The sequence below is a fragment of the Oculina patagonica genome, chromosome 6, assembly GCF_052425735.1.
Source record: "Oculina patagonica isolate OP01 chromosome 6, crgOcupat, whole genome shotgun sequence".
In the NCBI taxonomy this organism is placed as follows: domain Eukaryota; kingdom Metazoa; phylum Cnidaria; class Anthozoa; order Scleractinia; family Oculinidae; genus Oculina; species Oculina patagonica.
In genome coordinates, this window is record NC_135763.1 from 19,598,313 (window position 1) to 19,622,192 (window position 23,880).

At 38.4% G+C, this 23,880-nt stretch overlaps 2 protein-coding genes and 1 long non-coding RNA gene across 5 annotated transcripts in view; 1 reads left to right on the forward strand and 2 right to left on the reverse strand.

Moving 5' to 3' along the window:
- Positions 1-13,974, reverse strand: LOC144657480 (uncharacterized). Of its 3 annotated transcripts, XM_078517824.1 has the most exons (7): positions 11,602-13,974; positions 11,113-11,168; positions 8,246-8,647; positions 7,775-7,903; positions 7,030-7,152; positions 2,988-3,116; positions 1-1,259 (listed from the first exon to the last, which is right to left on the reverse strand). In XM_078517824.1, exons 1-7 carry the CDS (start codon positions 11,643-11,645, stop codon positions 472-474), a joined length of 1,671 nt encoding a protein of 556 aa, XP_078373950.1. In that variant the 5' UTR covers positions 11,646-13,974; the 3' UTR covers positions 1-471. The 3 variants fall into 3 exon arrangements, with proteins under 3 accessions (XP_078373950.1, XP_078373949.1, XP_078373948.1); XM_078517823.1 differs by lacking the exon at positions 11,602-13,974 and having other exon boundaries at positions 2,988-3,113; positions 11,113-11,569; XM_078517822.1 differs by lacking the exon at positions 11,602-13,974 and having other exon boundaries at positions 11,113-11,569.
- The window catches only part of LOC144657562 (uncharacterized), a 25,952-nt gene continuing 7,006 nt past the window's right edge, over positions 4,935-23,880 (forward strand). Inside the window, exons 1-2 of the long non-coding RNA XR_013571576.1 lie at positions 4,935-5,075; positions 5,303-5,347. This is a non-coding gene — a long non-coding RNA (uncharacterized LOC144657562). The remainder of the gene's footprint in view (positions 5,076-5,302; positions 5,348-23,880) is intronic.
- Positions 20,049-23,880, reverse strand: part of LOC144657468 (uncharacterized) — a 14,208-nt gene continuing 10,376 nt past the window's right edge. Inside the window, exons 10-13 of the mRNA XM_078517803.1 lie at positions 23,065-23,325; positions 22,868-22,936; positions 21,294-21,666; positions 20,049-20,654 (exon numbers count right to left, since the gene is read on the reverse strand). Of these exons, the coding sequence (XP_078373929.1) occupies positions 20,423-20,654; positions 21,294-21,666; positions 22,868-22,936; positions 23,065-23,325 (935 nt within the window). The 3' untranslated portion in view covers positions 20,049-20,422. The remainder of the gene's footprint in view (positions 20,655-21,293; positions 21,667-22,867; positions 22,937-23,064; positions 23,326-23,880) is intronic.

A 23,880-nucleotide genomic window follows, 5' to 3' on the forward strand; every position in this document is an offset into this window, starting at 1 on the left:
TTAAGTAAAATAGATTTGTTGATTTTAATTATTTTGATGAAATAAATTTTAGCCCATTGATTTACCTGAAATCCCTTGCAAGTAAACCTTAATGATAATTATAAAGCAATGCTGCTCTTAACATGACAGTTCGGAGACCCTAGTGTTACATGTATACGAGCTCCCTTTCTGCTTTTGCACACGTTCTTAAGGAGAATACACATGTTCATCAAGCTTAGACTCCTCAGTAAGAAATTGTACCCAGGTCCTCGTCACATGGTCACCAACTGGCGCCAAGAACAGGAATCGAACGTGTCCATCTTTATGCTGGCTTTGTCTCCACAATTTGATTGCGGATTAGTCGAGATAAAAGTAAGTTACATTACTATCTACATTTTTATAGCTTTTTTTTCGACGGCTGTACAAACTACACTATACATACAACAATAATAATTGTTTTGCAAAAAGTACATTGTTCCAATACCGAAATGATCAGTTTTCGCGATGTTTAGCAGTAAAGTTATTGCTTTTCTGTTGCTCAATTATCGCGCCAGAGTTAAAGTGAGAGGTCTGGCGTCTTGTGATAGTAGTAACACCTCCAGGTACAATGCCAGCAATGTCTTTGGACAGCGGTCCTGGTGGCGTTATTACAATGTACATTAGAGCATGCGCATTTCGTTTTACGCCCGCGGTATCTCGGACAACGACAGTTGTTCGGAAATACTTGAGAGGAGTGACGTAACAGAACAGAAGGAGAGTCCTTTGAGTCTTTATTTTCCCGCCATTGGTGATAAAGAAGTGATCCAGCTTTCGCTGAAATCTATATCTTGTTCGAGCATTTCCTCCGCTGTCGGAGTCAATGGTTTTCACACGATAGACAGTTGTATCACGTGACGTGTTACAAGGAATTCGAAGGTAATAGGACGCCTGCGTAAAAGACAGCGACTCTTCGGCCTGATGTTCTCGAATGTTAATAAGTACAAATGTCTTGGCTGTTCGATATCGCACTTCACCGGAAGTGTTGGAAAGTTGAAAGCTTGCCTCAACTTCAAGTAAGAAATTGCGCATGTCCTCTATGTCTAGTCCACCGCTGACCATGATTTCTCCAGTTCTTGAGTTGATTGTAAACAGTGATGGTTTCTTAAGGTTCTCCGATAGGAGAGCGTATGTGATGATGTGTTTTCGAGGGAAGGTTCTCGCCTCCACTTTCGTAACCACTGTGTTAGGCTGCGCATTTTCACTCACGCCCACCGTATATTGGTTGTGGTAAAATGAAATTTCTGCATAGAAAAAAAAAAAGATCTACAGTGAGGAAAAGAAACGAACAAATGAGGACTAACCCACAAATAAGAAAAATGTGAACAGGAAACAAACAAAACACCGTCAAGCGGTCTTTCAGAGTTACGTATTTTGGGTGATCATGACTAATACACCACACGAGTACTACGAGTAACATACGGGTAACATACGAGTAACACACGGAACATACGGGCACACACGGGTACATACAGGTAACATACGAGTAACATACGGATACATACGAGTAACATACGGATACATACGAGTAACATACGGATGCATACGAGTAACATACGGATACATACGAGTAACATACGGATGCATACGAGTAACATACCAGTTCTTTTTTCATTTCACTTTATTTTATTTTATTTTATTTTTCATTTTTATTTTATCCTCCCCCACCCCCCTTCCCGTCAACAAGGTTGCGTGACGAGCCCAAAGGACAAAACGTATTGAAGACGTATAAAGAATTTGAAATGTTATAAGATCAATAGCTCATCTTCTTGAATTCACTTACATACGATCTTACCCGTAACATACGAGTAACATAAGGACACATACGGGTGCATACCAGTTCCTATTTCATTTTATTTTATTTTATTTTGTTTTTTTGTTTTTCATTTTTTTGTTCCTTGTCCTTTGGGCTCGTCACGCAATCTTTTTTGGAGGGGAGAGCGATGGAGGAAACACGTTACATCTAATGACCAATAATTGATTTTTCGATTATTAGTCGATTATTATACTCGTATGTTACCTGTATGTACCCGTAATTGCCCGTATGTTTTGTTTTGTTTACTTGTGTTGCATAAAATAAAAATGAAAAAAAAAAAATAATAAAATAAAGTGAAATGAAATTGGAACTGGTATGCACCCGTATGTATCCGTATGTTACTCGTATGTATCCGTATGTTACTCGTATGTTACCTGTATGTAACCGTATGTAACCGTATGTTCCGTGTGTTACTCGTATGTTACCCGTATGTTACTCGTGGTACTCGTGTGGTGTATTAGTCATTAGTTATAGCCCACTTTGATTTTGAGCTCTCAAACAAAAAACGACATGTTCCTCTGTCAAGAAAAACAGCACTTTTGTGATTTATTTTGCTCCAAGAAAATGTTTCCATAGTCATAGAATTTTTTAGACTACGTGCGGCCTCTTATAGGCCTTTTTTCACTTTATGTCAAGTCAAGCGCGAAGCATAAAAAAAGGCGCGAAAGGAAAAATGGCCGCTCAAAATCTGCGGGCAGGACGCGCTAAAAAAAGGAGGGGCTGCTAGAAGTCAACTATGTTTAATATCCAGATTTCTTCCAGGTGTCGGGATCAAAAAATATAGTGAAGAGGCCAGATCGACCCTGGTAACGAATTCCGAACTTGCCAGAAGATTTCGCGCTATCTTCAATTGATCCACATGTACAAGCAGTCAAAATAATGGCACGGCTATGATTTATGAATAAAATTTTGACAGGAAAGAAGCGGCTTTTTGCCAATTAAATTTTCTGTGGTCAGGCTTTCCATCACGCAATTAATTCCCCGGAGAGTCAGTTATCACAGTGAATATTAATAATAATTTCTTCGATCGATAATCTCTCTAGCTCGTTTTAAGCACGTACCCTTCTTTTGAGCACCATGTTCTACCCTAATATGGTTACCTAATTGTTTCTTTTAAGTGCACTTCTCCTCATAAGAGATATTATCTCATTTTTACCTGGGTAGCACGTCTTTTTGTCTGAGTGAAGAGCATAACCATCTGGGCATCCACAGCGGTAGGAGGATCTTGAGTTGACACAGAAGTGAGAACAGCCGCCATTACTCTTGCTGCACTCGTTTTTATCTGCTGGGGAAAAATAGAAATCGGTTGGCGGTAAGAGCAAAATCAGAATAAAAACAGGTAAGCGATAACATTTTAAAGATAAAACTCGTCGGTCTAGGTGTGCAGCCTTGTTGTTGCTGGGATGGTCTTCGACCACGTCTTAGTAAGATTTACGAGATACAGGATCGGCCCATGGTGGGGACAAAAATTCTAGACATTAAAAAAGAGGTGGCTGTTGGAGAGGTGTGAAGATGTGGCTCGCGTTAGTAGAGGTTCGACGGTACTAGAACACAAAACTACAACGGCATACTATTTTAGCATATACTGAACAGATCGCCGGATATTTCACAAAGCTTTGACGGTGTATGGACGTGTCACTAAGATTGCCGGAGAGTAGAGCACCTCACAATTAACAAAACAACATTTGATCAGCGATCAAATGTTATTTAACTTAGGGAACAATGTGAACACTTAAAAGTCGAGCCAAAAAAATAACTGAAAGTCATATGAACAAGACCCATACGATTTTTATTTTATTTTACAATTTTGAATGGTCTTAACTGTAATTGCCTCAGTTGGAGTTTGCCTTGATAGAAGGCAGTTTTGCATCGGTTGGTCACGTGATCATGTCATTCATAAGAATGTGATACTACAATGAGTCATAAAAATGGCAAGATCAGCAAAATTTGCAACCTTGCAATTCAGTGGCAAGGGGAAGAGTTTATAAAGAATATTGCCTAGAGATTTTTTGCTCACATCGACTCGCCCTTTTGTTTTCCTGTACACATGCCAACATTACTTGTTATGATTGACAGCGTCACATAACCAGCTGATATACAGGGATTGTTGTTGCCCCATTCAATCATACTCTCATTTCATCGAGAGAGATAAAAACACCTGCATGTTTAAGATGACATATTAGATGCATGCATTGCAGATCTTGTTTTGTTTTGTTTTTCAAGAAGTTTCGGTAAGTTTGAACAACAAACAAGTACTTTCTCAAGTGTTTTACTGCTTGACATTGATCATGACATATCGGTTATGTTCTGTCTCATAATTTGCGCTTAGATTGAATGCCATAAGTGGAACGAGTCATACATCACATCACAGAGTCTATCGTTGTCCTTGTTTAATATAAATAAGTTTATAAAACAGCGCAAAATGAGCCATTTTTTTTTATTTTCAGGAATACTTCTCGGACATCCAATAACTTTAATCTTATTAATAGAACCTTATTAAGTCATCTGTCGTGATAATGCCCGTGTCGCGTGGCTTTATATTTTTGTTGTTAATTTTCTAAATTAAATGAAATCGAACACTCACGAGCTGGCGTGCTACCAAATCACGTAATTTTTCCTAATCCTAGTCTTTATTCCATTATAAAAATGCAATTTCTTTCCAGTTTTCTCTTAATTTACGGATAATTAACATCAAAACGCACCTCGCAGCAACTTTTCAGCAAGTAAACGCGGTACCAGAGTTTTTGAAATCATAAATCTTTGTGAAAATTAGTTGCAATTAAGTTTTGACACTTTCTCAGCAGTGCGTAACCTTAAGATCTCTATTTTCCGTTTCGCGAGGCGGCAATCGACGGGAAGTATTTGAGGTCAGGGTAATCTTTATACGCAAGAGGCACGAGGGCAAACCACATTGACCACCAAATTTAAATATGTCGTCTGCGCTGTTTTTGAAACGTTTTTCACACTTAATTGAGTGTTGAGTGTTTTATTTTTCCCCTTTAATCTGTGTGCAGGGCCGACCGCAGTACAGCACTTTCGTAAGGTTAAGGGTTTTGGCGGGAAATCGTCGGACGCGGGTTGCAAATGCTGACGACACAGGGCTGCCGCTCGAAACTAACTGAAAATGTAGCAAAACAATGTCTGGAGATTCCTGAAGTTGAGTCGGTGACTTTGAAGCAAACTTTCATTCAATTAGAACGATAAACGCATTTTTCAGAAAAAAAAGGAGGACTTTCACTCAATGGTATAAAAAGATTGTCTTACATTCTAGACCTTTCAACGAATGCCCTGGATAACATTATACGTGTTCTATATGACTTCAGTTGACCCGACTCAGCGGGTTTTATTTTTTATCCTATTACAAGATGTTGACAAAATAGAAAAAGGTTTAGTTAAATAGGCGTTATTTAATTTAGTTTTTATTCTCCGTTTTAGTAAATATTAGATTAAAAAAGAAATAGTGTTTTGCAGGTTTTGCTTTCATTCGTGACGTTCACCGCCTGTTGACGAATGAAGGTCAGTTCGTAACTACATAAAATCTCGGCGTTAGGTTTTAATATAGATAGATGCTTGAAGAATTTCAGTTACTTAGAGGATTTCTTTGGATTGTGTCTCATAGGTTTTGTATATCTCTTCTAGCTTATGGATATACTTTTATTCACAAGAGCAGAGAAAACAGGGTGAAAAATTGGCCTAGTTTTAGGGAAATGCAAATTAAATGTTTTTTTCTGGCACTATACGCCCTTGTACAGTGAATCGATATTCTACTGATATCCCAATATTTGAAAAGTTTTTGTTCGTCTTTTCCTGTCAGGCGAGGTTTAAATATATCCAAACTTTATCTAAATTTAGGAAATAACAAGTTATATACCATTCAGTTCTCACTGTGTTTAGGCGGTGTAGGACGTTCCATGTTGATACCCGAAATAAAGTTTGTTTTTTTTTTATTTGCAAGGTTGTCGTATGCACCATAGTTATCCATAAACTAGCCGCAGCTTCCCCTATTTTTCAACATATGTTGCTATAAACCAGGTGTCTATATGTAACCGGCAGGCGGAGTTCCTTCCACGTCTTTGACACAGTGATACTGATCGTCTTTTTCGCGGTTCAGTGTAAACAGCTAGGGTGTTGGGGTAGGGTGTGGTCAACCAATTTAGAGAACAAAATGTCTCAGAAACTGCTATTTTTGTCACCTTGTTCTTTTTCTATTATTCATGCCACTGTTTTCTCGAATTATTGCAAAAGCACAAGTTGCTACTCAATAATTTGCTGGATTACAATTACTGAGGAAAACTAACTGGCTCATGTCATGCAAGGGGCGTATTTAGGGGAGATAAAAATAGTTTTAAAACAAATAAACGAAAAGGGTGTATTGAAAGTCATTTAGCTTGCATGATGTACTAACCGATGCTACTCAGTGCTCTACCCTGTGTTTATTCGCCTGAAAATGGGGAAACGCATTATTAACATTTCGATTTCCTTCGCGCAGGCTAAAGGTAAAGACACACGGATCTAACTGCGCTTAAAGGTCCTTTTCTCAATCTTTTTGGCGGCAACGACGCGAACTAAGGTGTTCTTAGTTAACTGTTATCATTAGACCAACAAACCGTTTATGGAAGAGACACTGATAAGTTGCTACGAAGCTATAGTAAGCCAGAATTTAATTATACTTGAAAGCTGATCATACTCTTTATGACTACAATGATATTGCTGTTTAGTCAATACTTGTAAACAGTCTTAAGTCTCAACAATAAAACAAAAACTTTAAATACATTGCCGTTACTACGATTTAATTCACTGCGTCCACTTATTGCTTCTTCCTCATCGCGTGCAGTTTTCCACTTTGAATCAAGTCCTATGTCTATATTTTCTCACTACATAACTGAGTTTTAAAAAGTAATATACGTGGATATATTTGATTGTATCGCTAGCTGCAAAAAAGAAGACCAACTATGCTAAAATTAAGCTAATTCACCTTCCTGCAAAAGGTTGCCAATGAAAACTAGGACTAAGATCGATTAAAGATTTGAAATCAAAGACGTTGTAATAGTCCGCTTTGCGGATCCGTTCTCAATAAAAACTGCTTCTTTAAATGCTTTGAGCTATTCTACTGCTTTAATTAAGTAACTTTTCTTCAAGGCCCAGATTTCATCCCGTTTGTGGAAAAGCTGTGGCGCCTTCACTTATAGTGTCATTACCTCTACACCTTCTCCCATCCGGTGCTTGCTTGAAGCCTCTCCTGCACATACAGTAATAGCTTCCGTCCGAGTTCACACACTTGTGCTCACAACGCCCATTAGATATCTTGCACTCGTCAATGTCTGCAAAAGGCAAGCAACAAAATTATTTTTAAATTAAAGTCAGTTAAGGTTTATAAATTCAATTTGAAAATATTTTATAATTTATTTTATATTTTATCTTTCTTGCGACTACAAAATTGGACTTTAAACTTGAAAGATAACCCGAAACACCGAAAAAAGAGAGAGTAAACTGGGAAAGGGGCTTGCGCATACCTTCACCTTCCTAAAGCTAAGGAGTTGTAAGAGAGAAATGTCGACTTGGAAATAATTTAACAAAGGGCAAATACTTAGCAAAAATAGTTCAACAATTCCACAATATGTTCCCCATAAGAGAGCGGTTTAACAGGTTATTTGTACTCCTCTTAGTCCCTTTGACCACGCCCAACGCAATGCTGGTTTTAGGAAATAACTTTGGATAATAAACCTAATACCAACCATTTTAGTTGTAACATTGCCGTGCATTTGTAATCGCGATTTGTATTTCGCTACGCCTATACGTTTTAAGGGCTTCTCAAAAACTAATTGGAGGCTTGCCGACAAATTTGACAAGACTCGAACAAAAGTTCAGTGATATAATACAACAAAATGTCATAAAAATATTTGTTTTAAAGATCTACGTGTCAGACTAAGAAGAATCTCTCACCTTCACACCGTGCTGAGTCCTTTCTTCCTCTGTTCGCGTATCCTTCAGGACAGTCACAAGCGTAGCTCCCGTACGTATTTCTACACAGGCTGGGAAACGTGCATACTTGACGCTTGCATTCGTTTTCGTCTGTAGAGAGCAAATTTTGATGTTAAACACAGTGCCAGAGAAACTGAAACACGCTGAATACTATGTTATTGAAGCTTAACGAATTTTTTGTTATTAAAACCGAAAACATGCGAAGATAAAAACACAAACTGAAATATGTGTTTGTTTGTTTTGTATCGAGTAAAAACAACTCAACTGGATGCTAGCAGATTCCAGAGCAATGGTTGTCAAGAGTAAATTAGGCTGAGGCTAGGATTCTTATCTTTTCAGGTAACTTCTTTAGCCTACCTAATAACAAGTGATGGAAGTTGAGAATTCAGTTCGACTCGTCATCAGTAATTTGATTGAAAACTTAACTCTTACCAACAGACATGTACGATATGTAGAATCCCTTGCCCGTGGTAGCATTGTCGGAATGAAATCGAATCCAGACGACGTTTTGTGGTGTAATGATTCCATGGGGCCTTGCACCACCGCAGTATATCAATGGGTCGCGAAACTGTTTAGAAGTCGAGAGCATGACATAGTCCTTGGTGCATCCTGGCGAATCCTCTAGGTCAAACTGCCGTCGAAAGCGAACCTTGATGCGGAATCCACGAGGCACCTGTACGTGCCACGTACACTGCGAGTTTATCTCATACCCTTGGGGGTAGTTTGGGGAGCGGATTGTTCCAGTCGTCTGGGTGATATGCACAATCTTCTTATCGCATCGTAGTGACAGGGTGGAATTGACTGTGGCTGTTGTTCTCTTAGCTGCGTCGGAAACTGTACAAAGTGAATAAAACGTCAGAGTACTTAGTTTAGAAGAGGATTAAGGCAGCGATACGAATCTATCTGACTTGAAAATGAATCTAATTACATCAAGAAGTTATCTGTCTAGTCTTCTGTCCGGGCTCAGTGCACGATATAAGAGAACTGACTGGATCAATGCCATTTTCCTTGATAATTTTTTGTGTGGCGTAATTGTTTATATGCAGTGAGAAAAAAAAATCATCCCATTTGTTTTATTACAGGATACGTATTGAACCTTGAAAACCATTCCTAGACAACCGAATATCATGTTTTCCTTGAGAGAAATCTAAACATGCCTAAGTTCGCTTAATCCCTTAAATACGACTAATACCTCCACCCGACTACTTTAATCCATTGAAAATTTCCCAAAACTTAATAGGTCAAGGGATTACTTGATGAAGTAGTTAGGGAGGTTCAAGCACTTGCATCCGAGAGCCCGACAGTAGATTGCTATCCGCCGGACCTGCCCACTTTAAAATAAGTGCTCGTACTATAGAGACCTCTAGAACCAAGGAGGGAGAATAGGCCACCCATAATACTGGAAATTAATACGTTTATAAATAAAATACGAAAGGATATTCATTTTTGGAAACGTTCCTCTCGAAAAGTTCTAAAAAGGCGGTTCTCAACACACAGTTAATTTAAGTATGTGGCCCCACGCGTTGTCTTAGATTTTTTTTCGATGAATTCTTTCCCCTGGTTCGCCCATGGATGAATCCTGACTTAGTTATCTATAAGACACGGACATCTCCTAACGTTTTAAATTGGGACTTGTCCATTTTTAACTCTGGAACTTTCGCAAAGAGATATCGTATTTGCAACTTTTCGATAGCAAATTCTCTCGTATTTTGTATTCACGCGTGTCTTTTTTTTTTTTTTTTTTTTTTTTTTTTTTTTTTATATATTTTTTTTTTTATATTTTTTTTTTTTTTTTTTTTTTTTTTTTATAAATATAATTATTATTATATTTTTTTTTTTTTTTTTTTTTTTATTTTTTTAATAAAAACGCATTTTAATAACACAAGTTCCTACGGTTGTGAAGCAGATTAAAGAATGTAGCGCACCTTTCTAGACCAACTGCAATGACAAACAAAACCAGCAAAAGAGTGCAAGGAGATAGAATAAAGTAAAACGAAAAGAACACAAAGAAATGTCCGATACGGAGTTCACAGTTTTACGGTACTTTTTAGTGCTTTTGAACGTCATAAGCTGATTTAAAGTGAATTAAAAGGGTTCCGCACCTCTTCACCAACGAAAGAACAGTTAATTACTAGGCGTGACGACGACTGGAGGAGTAAAAGTTCTTTTTAAAATGTCTAACATGTTTTGGCCCTACTGTGACGAGCTAATCTGTATCGTGCTTGTAAAAAACGTTCTTTTTTATTGCTGATCAAATGCGCGGTGGTCTTCCCGACACGAGTGACATTCAATGATCTGTTAATGGATTAGCTTCAAAGAACGTGCAATCAGCCGACTTATTTACCTCTTAACGAAATGGAGGTTCGTTTGAACATCGTTATTTGCTCTAAAACTGGCTCAGGCTTTGTCTCAAAGAGAGACACACGACTAAGCGGTCCTTTTTATCATGAATATAGATGTCAAATGGCAACGAGTAGATATGCAATGCACGAACGTAATGGAAACCACATTTGTAATTAGTTGGTTGAGATTAAAGTTTCCGTGTATAAATAATTACAAGGCTACTAGGAAGAGATAAACTCTATTTCCGAACAAAATGATGAAATTACTTTTTCAGAGCGAGGGCTGACTAAATTTACACGCTATGTCAACAAGAGTAATAGAGCCGACTAAACGATGCTATCACGATATGGCGATAAAATTTGACCAAATTGGAAAAGAAAACACGATCCGTGATGAAAAGACGGCACCACGCTATAAAAAGCACACTCCTGAACAAACATTTTTAAGTAATTACAAAAACAAAAATTAAGGCGCGAACATGTTGGTGAAAACAAATCGAAACTCTTTAGATCACGAACAAACTTTTGCCTAAGTGCTAAATGGTAGCGCTGTAAACCGCATGAGTTTGTTCCTAGAAGTTACCCTCGCCTTGAAGGATCTAGATCTAAGTCGCGGCCAATATTCGTATCGACACAGCTTGAACATAATTTAAAGTCACTTTGAAAGTACTAAAAGCTTCCTTTTCTCAGCGTTTAGTCTGGGAGAACCCTTTTTGTGTAAAGTTTCTTTCAAGACTGATTAACTATCGCCAGATAGTCTACCACAGTAAGCCCCAAGTGGCCAATTGGACATTTCATCCTGAACGACCTCTTTTATTGAAAAGCAGAAAATTTATTTAAACGCTTGTTTAAGTGGGTGAAAATGTTTTCGATCTAATCCGGTCACGTATTTGCTTAACACAAATGATCTAATTCTTAATCAAATTAAATGCCTAGATGGCGACCTACACAACGTACCTCTTTCACGGTCAGATTGTCGCCTCACTCCCTTGCATCCAGGCGCAGCTGTAACTCTGCAAATAAAATACGTTTTGTTCATGATTGAAAATTGTTTCCAAGTAAAATATTGCATGCATGTAAAAGTGACCTGCGTGTCAACTTAACTTCAGTGGGACACAGAAACTATAGTTCAAAACGGCAGGCGAAATTGTCCGACGGGCGTGCAGTGACTATGCTTTGAATCAGAACAAGACCTACTAGCTCTCCCCTACAACAAACCATTTAAATAGAATTGCTGTTTTCTTTGACAGAATACACCCGCTACGCGGTCTCTCTTCACAAATCACTGAAGTCAGAAAAACTCTTCCCATCTCACACTAAAGCTGCTTTAAATCCTTTAAACCTAAAAGCCCTATGCCGGCGTCTTTCCACTGAAATCAAGAGCTGTATGTATTCCTTAAGTGCTTTGCATTATCACAGAGAACATAAGGCACAGTTTGTACTTACACAAGGATCGCGAAGAGAATAGCAAAAATTGCAGAATCGTTCATGGCTGACCGACGCTCTCCAGAAATCTAGTTATCGCATGTACACTCCGGATCTAACTGAACAGTCATATAGCTTGCGTATTTCATAAATCATCTTTGATGGCGTTTAGCATTCCTTTCGAGGGTACATTTCCAGCCAATCAATAAATTCGACTGAGGGGCAAATATCTTCCTGTATAAAAAGTGAGTATCACAATACACATTACACAATACGAACTGTGGAATCGTATAATAGGATAATCAATTGCAGCTATTACTGCGGATTAATACCGAATTTTAGTCGTTGACAATTGTTCCAGTAAACTTTGGCAACTAATTGCACAGTACAGCAGGAAGCGATTCGTTTGCCTGCTTGAGTTTTAAAGATGTGGTTATCCTTTTAACACGTCTAAACCTTTGCCGTCCCGCTCCGTAATTGCTGAAGAAACAAAAATTAATCTAATCGCCTCCAAATGTACCTCGGCTAATGGAAAAACCAGTTAAGGGAACTAAATTTAGTTCATCCTTAATTACCAGACACTTAAAGAGGACCCGAACGCAGCCGAGAAAGGAAATCCAATCTTGTAGTTTTGGCCTTAAGAGTTTGAGAGCAACCCCAATTCATCAAAGTCAAAAACAAGCAACGTGAAACGCCTTTATCACAAGCGGCACACTTTAAAATTAAGAGCATGTCGAATGTTTTATCGTTTTATTATAAATTTTTGAATTTTACCGCTCGGTTTCTGAGTATGCTAAGTTAAAGGCCGCGCTTTCTTAAAACGGTAGCGCACTTTTAAGTTTCTTTTAACTTTTGGGTATCAGCTCTCAAATACTTTAATTCAATATCTTCTTAGTCACTGCATTAGGCTTAAATCGAGTCCTTATCCTCTTTTTGCGGTTGCACGCTTTTTCTTTTAATTCCAAGGATTGCGTCGACTGTAAAAAAAGTTCATTCTGAGAGGCTTCGAACAATTCGAACAACCAGTAAATGTGTTCGCACACTCTTTAGCTCTAACGCAGTGGCAGCTATAGAATATAATTGTCAAAAAGTGGAAGAAGCCCTTTTTTTGTTCGGAAGGATGTCCCAGCGGTGTGTAATATTTTGTGTAAACGACTAAAGACGATATGGGCGACATTCGTGTTTTTATGAACTCTTTACCAGAGGGATTAAATTTTCGCCACGAAGTCTACATGCATTACATAGTGTCACACCTCGCTGTTTGAAAGTACAAATCATAAATCATGTCTGAGAGCTGAAAAGACAGTATTTACCGAGCAGCATTTCAACAAAGGCACTTTAAATACGCCAGTTGCAAGCTGGGAAGTTATGTAAATAATCTCCGAGAAACGTAAACAAAAACCGAACTCGAAGGGCGGTGGGAAAGCATGTCAGAAAGAAAAATCTACAATGGTCTAGTAATGTACAGTCCTTTTACAAAGTAAATTTATTTAAAACAATTTACCACCGCCACCTTCCCTCCAATTAGCACTCGCACAAGGCGTACACAGTTTTGGCAAAAACTACTACAACTTCTGATACCGGTGTTCGTTACCGCTGTAGTCAAAAGGTTCCCACTATAGATAACAGCTAAAACTTGGTCAGGGCGAAAATCGTGGCTAGAGATTCGCTGGCCTAATGCTTAGTTTAAAAGACCCGGCAAGAAAAGAAAGCCGGAATAAACATGAGGACTTTTATAAAAGACTTGGTATTCTGCGCTCTCTCCGTTTACATGTACTTAGCGAAAAACAAAATAAAGAACGCAAACACACTGTTTCAAAGATTTCGCTGGGTTAGGGTTCAGGCGGTTGGATACTTTTCTTTTTTTCTTTTTGGGTGAAAATTTGTGCGTTTACTACTTTACGCAACATGTCTTTCCTCGCAGATTTCGGAAAGGAAAACCGAGGCATGTTTGCGGTTTTCTCGCACGTGTGTATTTCATGTAAAATATACCGTTTATATAATTAAGCAGTTAACAGATATCAATTAGACAAACAAACGACAATTAATGGTCATCTAATGATCTGAGCTAATCAGTGAGCTGCCAACCAGTCGCCAACGAAACCCAGCGGGTTCTTTACCCGAAGCCGACAGGACGGCTTCTTCGTGTTTTAGTTGGCTTGATCTCGATGTGAAAGGAAGCAAGCAAATAGTCGGCATTGTACTCGAAGATAGGAAGACAATAATTTAAGTACGTGCCATCAAACTGTAGAGGTTGGCCCTAAGCTAAACTAAACCTAAAATAAACTAATGGATTTCATGATTAAAGTGCGGTTTTGACAAGCCACTTTCACGCCTTGTTTTCACGTGTGCTTCTTAATCGTATCACCGCATTCAATTTTGAACGAATTCGAGGTTAATGCAAATCTCATTTGCAACAGTGGTAATGAATTTAGTTTGATTTAAAATGTCTATGCATTACTAAAGCTCAACATCTTCAAATCTTTAAAAAACATCTCTGTGGGCCGCACACCTTCTTTGACTAGAGGTGGCGGCCATGGTGTCTCTTGAAAGGCGCCACTGAGTTGGTAACATAGTTGGTGTCAAAATTTCTCGGCGCCAACTCAGCCATTGACACTGTGTTTTAATTGTTATGGATCTCATTAGCACATGCATAACAAGCAATAACCACTCAGCCACGCTAATGAGCACGAATCCAGCCTGAAATCTAACAGTGTTACAATGAGATTTCTTTTTATTCTTGCAAATGTGTTTTGCTTATGCGGTACTCGTTTCTACATCACGTCTTGTTATGGTAAAGGCGTTTCATAAAGAATCGTGTCAAAAATTACAATGTGTGTCTTAGCGGAAATCTAGTGTCTGAAAGTGTTCTCTAAGAATAGCATTATCAACAGCAAAGCCCATGTATTTTTTCTAGCTATGCGCGCTGTACGCCATTAGTACATCGCTTTTACGCCCTTGATTTCACCGCACATCAATAGAAAGCACGAGAAAAACTTCAGGCATTTGGGTTTACCAAAACAAAGTGACGTCGTATAAAACCGTAAGGAGGTCTCTATTGCATCTTGTTATCTTAAATAGTATCTCTACCGACCATAAAATAAGAAACAGCTAAACCTTTTAAGATAAGTACACTTTACATATCATCCAGTTTGTGCAATGTTAGTGCACTAAGAACACTACAATCAGTAAACTCGGTATTAAAGTTTTCTAATCAAAAATTACTAACATAAACATCGATTCAATGCATAATCGATGTTTGTAATTTTAGCACTTCTTGTTGTCGTGTACAAGCTACTCGGCAAATATGTATGAACATTTCTATTAAATTGCAAATTGGACTTTCACCGTCTAAAAAAACCGCTAAGCTAGCTATAGGAAAGTCGAAGGAGCTAGAACATAATTATAGCAAGGTTTTTTACAGTGTGACAAATCCATTCAGCTAATTGCTAGGACAAGATTTGTCGATGTGGAGAAATGTGTTGTTAGCATATATATATGTGTTTTGAACTTTTTCTTTCGCCTCAGGCGCCTGCTAAAACGGTAGTCTGACCAGATGACGAATTATTGTTGCTGTTTATTATATACCTTTTACAATCTTTTTTTCGGAAGAAGGTGGTTCTGAATCAAAAGGTTTTCCTCACACGATCAGCTTCTTTTGGTACACGTGATAAAGGATAAAGGAGTAAGAAGTTGGTCAGGCTTAGCCTATTTCTACAGCAGAAATATCAATATTTCAGTCAAAGCTTAAAAGGTACACTCTGCTTGAAAAAAAGCTAAGCACATGCACACGACATTTGCTACTGCTATAAACGAAAGAGCACTGCTCTTTGAAGTCATACCAACTTGTCTAAAACTAATCAGGTCAATCTGGCAGGCGAAATGCATGCACTAAAAACATACCAACCACAAAACCACAAACTGAGAACGCCTTCCTCGACAGGCAAGAATTGGTTTTGTGGTCTGTTGTTATTTCACACGTTATTATTAGGCGGAAATGAAGTCCTTTAACACATGTTATTGAAGCACGAACTACACCATGTTAAATTGTTTTGAATGTCAACCGAGTCACGACTGAGTCGAATCGGCGTCTTACTAATGTTTGTTGCATGTGTGAAATGGCAGCTACGAGTCGCGTCGGGTTGTCTTTAGCTTGTTGCCAGCTTTTTTGCGCCTTTATTGTCCTTATTAATTAGAGGGGTGATGCTTTGATGTCCTTATTGACAGGTAGTTCTTCGTTGCTGGCGAGCGGTATATATACGTGAATAATTACATTGATCAACAAGGAAAACGATATGACATAGTATCCCAAATATTTATTAAAAGCTATCAATCTCATTTTTATGGGCATTTGCGTTGCTTATTTTCTATAGTAAAGCTGCCGAGTAACGGATGAAGGCGAAAAGAATGAGAAACCTTATGCCTGCTTTTGCCAAAAATCGAAACATGCTGAACTTAAATTTTTCACTTAATACCTCGCATCTTTGCGCTTTTTTTCATTGCACAATGTTACACTTCGCGCTCCCTTTACTCCAACCGTCCGTCTACTGCCACCCCTACCCCCCCCCCCCCCCTAAAAAGAGTCACCATTTATTGTAAGACTAAAACAGCAAGGAAACGCAAACGATAATGCTGATTTATACCATTTAACGATACGACGCAAGAGAGGATTTCTCTCTTGTGCGACATTATTGTGAAAGTTCACTTGGCAGATCACATTATCCAGTTGTAAACTCCATAGCGTCTTGTTACTGAAACTCTCTGTGGACGATACTGACTTATCTGATCCTCTCAGGTCGGAATGAGAACACATTCGTAAAAAAAACCAGTTTCTCAGTTTTATGATTTTTTTTTTAAATAGAAGCAAGCAAATTAGGCACATAGCATTCGGCGGCAGAGGTCACATAATGGTCGTCACATAATGGCCGATTTAGATTCTTGAGGGAAGCTTACGTATTTACAGGCACTGAAACTTTTCTCTACTCATAACTGGTAGTCGGCATTTCGTCCAGTGAAATCAAACTCCTCCCGTGTTATTAAACACCGCCCCGACGGCGTGTTCAGACCGTCTTTGCACGCTAATCATGTACAGTAAGCGGCCGCCCCCGTGTATATCGTAAAAAATAGCGGTTTAGGGTTATTTGTTAAATGTTTTTGTTTTGTCTGTTTAAGTTCTTTGCAGTTATTAAAATAACCTATTTGAAGCTAATTGTTTAAGGTCTTTGGGTTTAGGTTTGGAGTTCAGTTTCCGACTGTGTGATCTTCTACATCGAGTACATAACTGTTTATTATGATCTTTATTTTTAGAACATCACCAAACTTTAGAGGATTCCCTTAACTTAATATTACTACAGTAATCGTTAATCACAAAACAATCTAAATGACAGGGTTGCTTATTTTCAACTATTCCAGGATTGCAAGAAATTCGGCTGTAAAGCTCCGAAAGGAAATTCAAGGTCACCCCTTAAATACGTATAGATAAACTAGTGCCGACCTCCATATTTAGAGATTTGTTTCACAAACATTTCTTGAAGGCTGTAAGATCCCATTTGTGTTTGTATAGCCATCCAGATTATCTTGAACTCAACGATAACCTAAGTTTCACCACAAAAGAAAGGTTCGGCACTAACAAATGGTCAAAATGGTTACAGTTTTATCGTTATAACCTTTTCGGTATCATTTTTTTTATCTATCATCCCGTGATTCTACTTAGCATTCTTGATCCCTCGAGTTAAGGTCTTTACAGAAGCTGAGCTGCAGTATTCTTTGTACTGATATTGCCTACAGACATACGCTTTGCGTGCTTTGAGCTCAGTTGTCGCCTAAAAAGACAGAGACAGACCTGAATGGGGTAATGTATTTTGTGCGCTGGAAAAAGCACTTTAATATACCAAGATTTTCGACAAAGGTATTTTGGTAGTGAAATTTTCAGACATTGAGGATTTTTGACGTCTGGTCTCTTGGAGATTTTGTCGGAAAATTCTGCCTGTAGAGGTCTAAAAAGTTTACCAAGGTGGATTAAGAAAGCTATCAATCAAGTGTTAGCCCTTGACTTTAATGATTTGGGTCAAATATCTTTTGGAAAGTATTAGTCTCTGTAGGTAGTGGAAATGTTCGAAGCGGTTCCGTTATTGCTTTCGGGGCGTGTTCGGAAAATACCGAGCGATTCCCGACAGTGCGATTCGTGCCAAGCATCCCACTGCAAGAGCTGAGCGCGTCGAAATATTAAAAAAAAAAAAATACTAGCGCAGCTAAATTTTATTGCCTGTACTGTGCTTGTTCAAAATGTGCTCATCAGTAAATATATTCGTGCCTTCTTAAAGCTTAACAGGATCTTTTGCTGAGTAATCAGTGGTCTTTAGGCGTTATGTTGTATTTTAAAACGCTCTCAGCTTTTAAATTTTGCTTCCATAGTTAAAGCAGTTTACTTTGTAGCCCAGGCTGTTTTGACCCTGTTTTAAAGTGCAAAATTAATTCTTTCTGAAATATTTTCTATTCTTTCCCACTTGATGCAAAATTGTTCATTTTTTTCATTGCAAGTGGTCTTTCGGATACAAGCTTAGCACTAGGTTTAGTGTTTTTCCTCTACTGAAGCAAGGAGACCTGTTAGAATTTTTAATATGCTTTCATTTTGTCTCGACTAGACTGTTTATTGTTTCTATTAATTGAATGCAGTAAAAGTTTTAAAAGTAACTTCAGCCCATAAAACTCAGGAGAACGCAAAATCAATCAATCAATCAATCAATCAATCAATCAATCAATCAATCAATCAATCAATCAATCAATCAATCAATCAATCAATCTTTATCGATAATTAATAATAATCTTTTGACCAAGATCATATTTTTTAAACTTAAGAAGGTCTAAGTATGACAGAACGTTGCATGAATTAAATCCATATCACGTAATATCAAACCTGGCAGCTATAATTTATTTATAGCTTTTGCGCATTTAAAACGTTTTGTTGTTCCTTGTAAAAAAAATGGACATTTTAGGCAGGGTCAGATATATAGAATAATCCTAAAGTCATTTTCAAAGCAAGACTGGTCATAAAAAAAAAAAAACAATAAAAATAACAAAAATGAAAATTAACATTTTAATAAACTCTTACACAGACCTTTGCGTGACCCAAAACTGCTTTGAACGACTTTTGTTGCAGTCATTTATCCATGGCTTTTATAATTATTGGCGTTAATCTGAAAAACATTCTGGTATCCACTGTTCTTCGACACATACAGGATACTGATCGCTGAGTCACTCATAAAAATAGGTCTGCGTGGGAGGGCATAATGAACTTCGAGCCGATGCAAGCACTTGCAATTGATATGCAAAACTAAACCTCCATAGACTAGAAAATTAGTGTCTCATTATAGTCCCAATAATACGGGCAACATTTTCTTCCAACATGTCTCCGATTTAATATTCACAATATTGTTGCATTGCATTGAGCGCATGACCTCCCGTACTGGAAGTTGCGGCAACAGGTTGCACAAAGTTTAACTCATGTCTCCTTCGCGTAACAAGTTGCAGCAACTTGCAGCACGAGAGATCGTTTTTCTGGGCCTTACACAGATTTAAAGACAGAAATAATTGAAGGCAAGATGGCGAAACTTTAAACTTATTACAGCGCATGGTGTCCTTTACGATGTTCCGAACGTTTTAAAGATTATATCATCGATTTATTTTGAACGTCTTTAAGTAAATCATCAAATTAAGTATAAGTACTAAAAACCATACCTTCGAAACCGGTGTCTGCGCTGATCCCCAAACTTTCTCTGTCTGAAATTGACGTAACCATCGACGAACGTTTATGAAAGTCTAAAAGCACTAAATCTACAGAACTTAAACACGAAGCGAACTACATATATACCAAGGTGAGACTGAAGGCCTCAGTCTCAGTGCCAGTCCATTATTATTAACACAATGAGAGCAGTCGTGCATGTATGTATATCATACAACTTCGAGCATCTTAGACAATACTAATCACATAAAAAAGTCAACATTTCTCTCCCACCCCCTCCCTGTCCATTTAACTCATGCTCAGGGAGCAGGGTTGATCATCAGTGGTCGTCATGAGAGGTGGAGAATTTGTCCACGGATGGGTAGGGAATTTGAATAAGTTGCCCACATTTCATGTCAGCCGTCCTAGCCTGCGCCGCAGACGAAACTAAATCTTGATTTACTGGCCGGGGTTAGGTTACGTCTGCGACGCAGGCTACAGTGTTTTATCAAGTTTAAAGACTTGATAAAACACGAACTGCGAATTTATTGAACGGCTTCAATATCTTCTGATGTAGATCAACTCATTCTTGCACTAATATTTAGATTTGGGGTTATTTTGGCCTAGAAAATTGGACGCCAAGTTGAGCCGTGTCTTTATCAGATATAAAGACACTCATTAAACATTGATTTCTTTTGTATTTTCTTTATGAATTATTAATGCGTTTTTGAAGAAATATGTAACTAAAACAGCAGAAAACTGCCAACTTCAAAGTAATAGTTTATTAATATAGAAACTAAAACACTATAGAAGAAACAAAGCACGAGAAGAGAATTATTTGTGCAGATTACTAACCGTTCCAGTGAATATATAGAGCTGCATTTAGGCTAAATGTTTCAATGATGAACGTGTCCTTTAGACATATAACGGTAACACAAAACGCTTAAGAAACCAAAACGTATGCAAAATTGTCTGTCTTTAACAACTGATTGTAGTATTTATATACATTTGCAGAAACGTGCATACGCACAATGATTTGTCTAAATGAAATGTTCCTGCCCTCTTTAACTCAGTTAGCCGTAGCTATGACCTAACTGAGCAATCGGGTGACTTGTGTCTCAGTTACCACGGAGGGATAGTTAGGCACACCACAAGCTTGGGATGTAAATCTTTGAGTGGATGATCACTAGAGGCAAACTGCATTACTGCGTTAGCATTTGATTCCTTCTTGACCTTCAGCATAAGTCCATAATTTGGTTGTTTTCTTATTTGCCAGTTTCTTACAGCGTGCTGAATATCCAATTCAATCCATTGCTGTCCCTCTCCCGGTTGGAGGTTTACACTCTCTGCCAACCTGTATGAGAGCACAAACAATATGCAGGATATTCAAACTGCGATAAAATTTTAGAAAAAAGGTAACTTGATCCCCTGAGCTTACTGCTTGATAATAGTTTTAGTTTTGTAAGAAGGAATTTTATTTTGATCTAAAATAAATGGTAAGTGAGAAGGGCTGAGTATAATAAGTGATAAGCACGACGGCTAGACGGAGAGGTAGGAGTTAAGAACCATTGCACTGCGCAAAGTTCCAACTAAACTTCGAAGGAAAACACTGGTCGAAAATACTTTAATTTACTTTTTTTTAAGACATAAAAAAAGGTTGCTAGATGGCCAGCGCGTACAAGACAATCAAGATAAAAAACTCGTGACCAGCCGCTTTCAATTAACCAATCAGAAAGCGCAATTCAATGCACCTGTAACGCGCGCGGAACTGAAAAATTATAACACTTGTGTTACGTGCGATGTACCAGAAACGACTCTAAAAAAAAGGTAGTTGTACCTTAATTGAAAAAAAAAAACCTCAACAATAAGTTTTTTCGCGACGTTTAGAAAGAATGAAAACGAATGAAAATACGAACGATTCAAACGAATGAAAATCCGTGAGATGACTGCAGGAATAGATTTAACGGAAAAGCTGGAGCACTATATCACCTACCTATTCTTTGCTACATCTTTTCCAATTCCCAAATAATCCTGATGCCAGGGTATGACGCTAGTGGTATTCCCAGGATGCCAGTCCGTGCTTATGATCTGATAGACCTCTAAAGAATTGGAAGGAGACCTCGCTGCTTCATCTCCCACAGCGCTCGCTCCAAAGTCAGTGAGGTAAAGGTACAGCTTAGCAGAATGCACGATCGCTCGCCGTGTGATCTTCTTTGTATCGAAAGAGATTAGAAAACGTTTCTTGGGCTGTCCCTTGTTCTTGCCCGCTTGTATGTGCTCGTTGTTCGGCTCATTGTTGTAAGCGTGGACAATAGTTATGTGCTGATCAGCTTCAAACGTTAAAGGGAAGTCGCTCGGATGTCTCCCTAAAGATGCATCAAGAACGCTGGTTTTTAGCAATTTAAGCACAATAGTGTATTTTGGTGACGTGACGTAATTGATTTAGCAAAACTCAATCAATGTTGTGGTTAGAATTTTAAAGGCAGTGTTGTTCAAAGCGATGTAAGTTTATTAGCTTATGCTCGGCCAAACCGTTATAAATTTCAAAACGCTGCCTTTCTAAAGGAAATCAGAGGAGGATAATTATTGATGATATAGGAAAATGATAAAAGATCGGCTTTGTAGCGCAAGGGTCTTCAGATTTTACAAGTGTGATCAAGTCGAATGAAAACATTTTATGCTATAAAGAATAGCTGGGATAGTCTCAACACAATTCCCCTTTAGTCATGTTTGAATCAGTCAACAAAATTTAAGGGTGTGTTCAGTTGAAAGGATACAGTCTTCGTAGATTTGTTTTATAAAATAACTCAGATACTACCTATTTACTATTGTACCGGTAAAGTCCCGCTTCTGTCCCGACATGGCCGCACTACGCTCGATTACGCAAGGACGAGACAGTGATGGTGAGGACGGAGGAAATGATCCGAGACACAACGAGGGGGAGAGAGGACAGAGAGACGGAGAACAGGGGAACAACGGCGCCACGGACGCTGGAATGGCACGACGAGGCGATCATGGTCGCGAGACGTGAGGGACCGCGAGCGACGCGCGATAGACGGCCAGTGGTGGGAGGAACGGAACAGCGGGGCACCCCAACCGGCGGGGCGCGGGCACCCGCTACTCGCGATGAATGACTCCGGCCATAATTTGCTAGATTTCCACGTCAAAGAACTTTTAAATAGTTGAATACATTCGTGACAGTTTGTCTTTTTCCTTTCCTTTCTTATGACTTTTATAGCTTTAAGAAAACTTTCAAACGTTTTGTCGCGTCGATTTGTGGATTTTGTGTCTAGAGCTGAACCTGTGTTTTATTCTTTCGGCCGCTGTGATTGGTTTACCGCGTCATTCGATGAACTTGTTGAGAATAAGACATTTGATCACAAAAAATAAAACAGATTCCTATTTCTTTGAAGAAGGTTTTCTATAGTTATTTCATAAAAGCAATAAACCACACTTTCTAGGGCTTTACTGGCGTAATAAAACCACTTGGGATGCTGGGAGAACACGAGAAAAGCTTGTAAATCACGAGCCGTCAGGCGCGGTGTATTGCTTAAGTAAACAACTTACCTATGTCGCATTGAGTTTGAGGTTTCGTTTGAAATAGCGTTGATTCTAGAGCTCTTAATCCTTGTGAAACTAAAAAGCAAACAGAAAAGGGGGAATGAGGGATAATGATGACCTAAACAACATATTACACTTACATAACTAAACAAAAACGTGATTCGACAATACATTTAAGAGATACACGTAGTTACTATACTCACTTGGTTTCTCTATGCTGGAACACAAAAAACGGAAGCGATAATCGGCACAGACCTCGTTGTCTCGTTGCTCGCTGTTTCTGCAGTACACTCCAACCCGTTCTTTACAATGAATCACCTGACCTGTCAGCTGAGTTGACGAGCCATCCGCATGCTGGCATTCTATATCCATCACAGAGCTAAGGCACATGTCACCTGCTATGGACACAGCCCAGCTACCTGTGAGTTTCTTCACCGTATAAACCCAGTCAGACCACGTTCCAACTGTCAAACAAAAAAAAAACACAGTTAACATTAAACCTTTTTATTCCAACAATGAACAATGCTATTTGTCCCATGTTCACAATAAAAACTTCTCCCTGCTGTTTTTCACACATTTTGCATATTTGTCATCATGAGAACTTGTTTTTCTTAAGACGGCGTTTTGAAACTTATATCTAACTTGTTTATATTGCCTTGATCTGCAATGATATACCCTAAATCTTCTTGTTTTTACGTGAGATTTATTTGGTTCAATATTTGGTGGGAAACATGAAAATTAAACGATAGGAAATTGTCATTAGCAAAAGAAACATTGCAAAGGGCTCAGGTTACACTGTGAAACTTTAGCCGGGCAATTTTATGAACTTTTCGCGGCTTCTAGAACTGGTAAAAAACAAATAAACGAACAAACAAACAAACAAAAGCCATCATGTGAGATGATTTTAGCATTCACCTATAAATTTTGGGAAAGTTATATCTCTACCCCGGGTATCCATATTAAAAAGTTTCAACTGTAAACGAAACGTGAATAAAGGATTTTTTAAAGACCAGTGTGCT

Excerpts from the sequence above, each read along its gene's own strand:
- LOC144657480 (XM_078517822.1), bottom strand. The coding sequence starts at position 11,227 with ATGCAATATTTTACTTGGAAACAATTTTCAATCATGAACAAAACGTAT. Across the intron at positions 8,648-11,112 it reads ACAATCTGACCGTGAAAGAG|TTTCCGACGCAGCTAAGAGA; the intron begins GTACGTTGTGTA and ends CACTTTGTACAG. Across the intron at positions 7,153-7,774 it reads GGACTCAGCACGGTGTGAAG|ACATTGACGAGTGCAAGATA; the intron begins GTGAGAGATTCT and ends TGCCTTTTGCAG.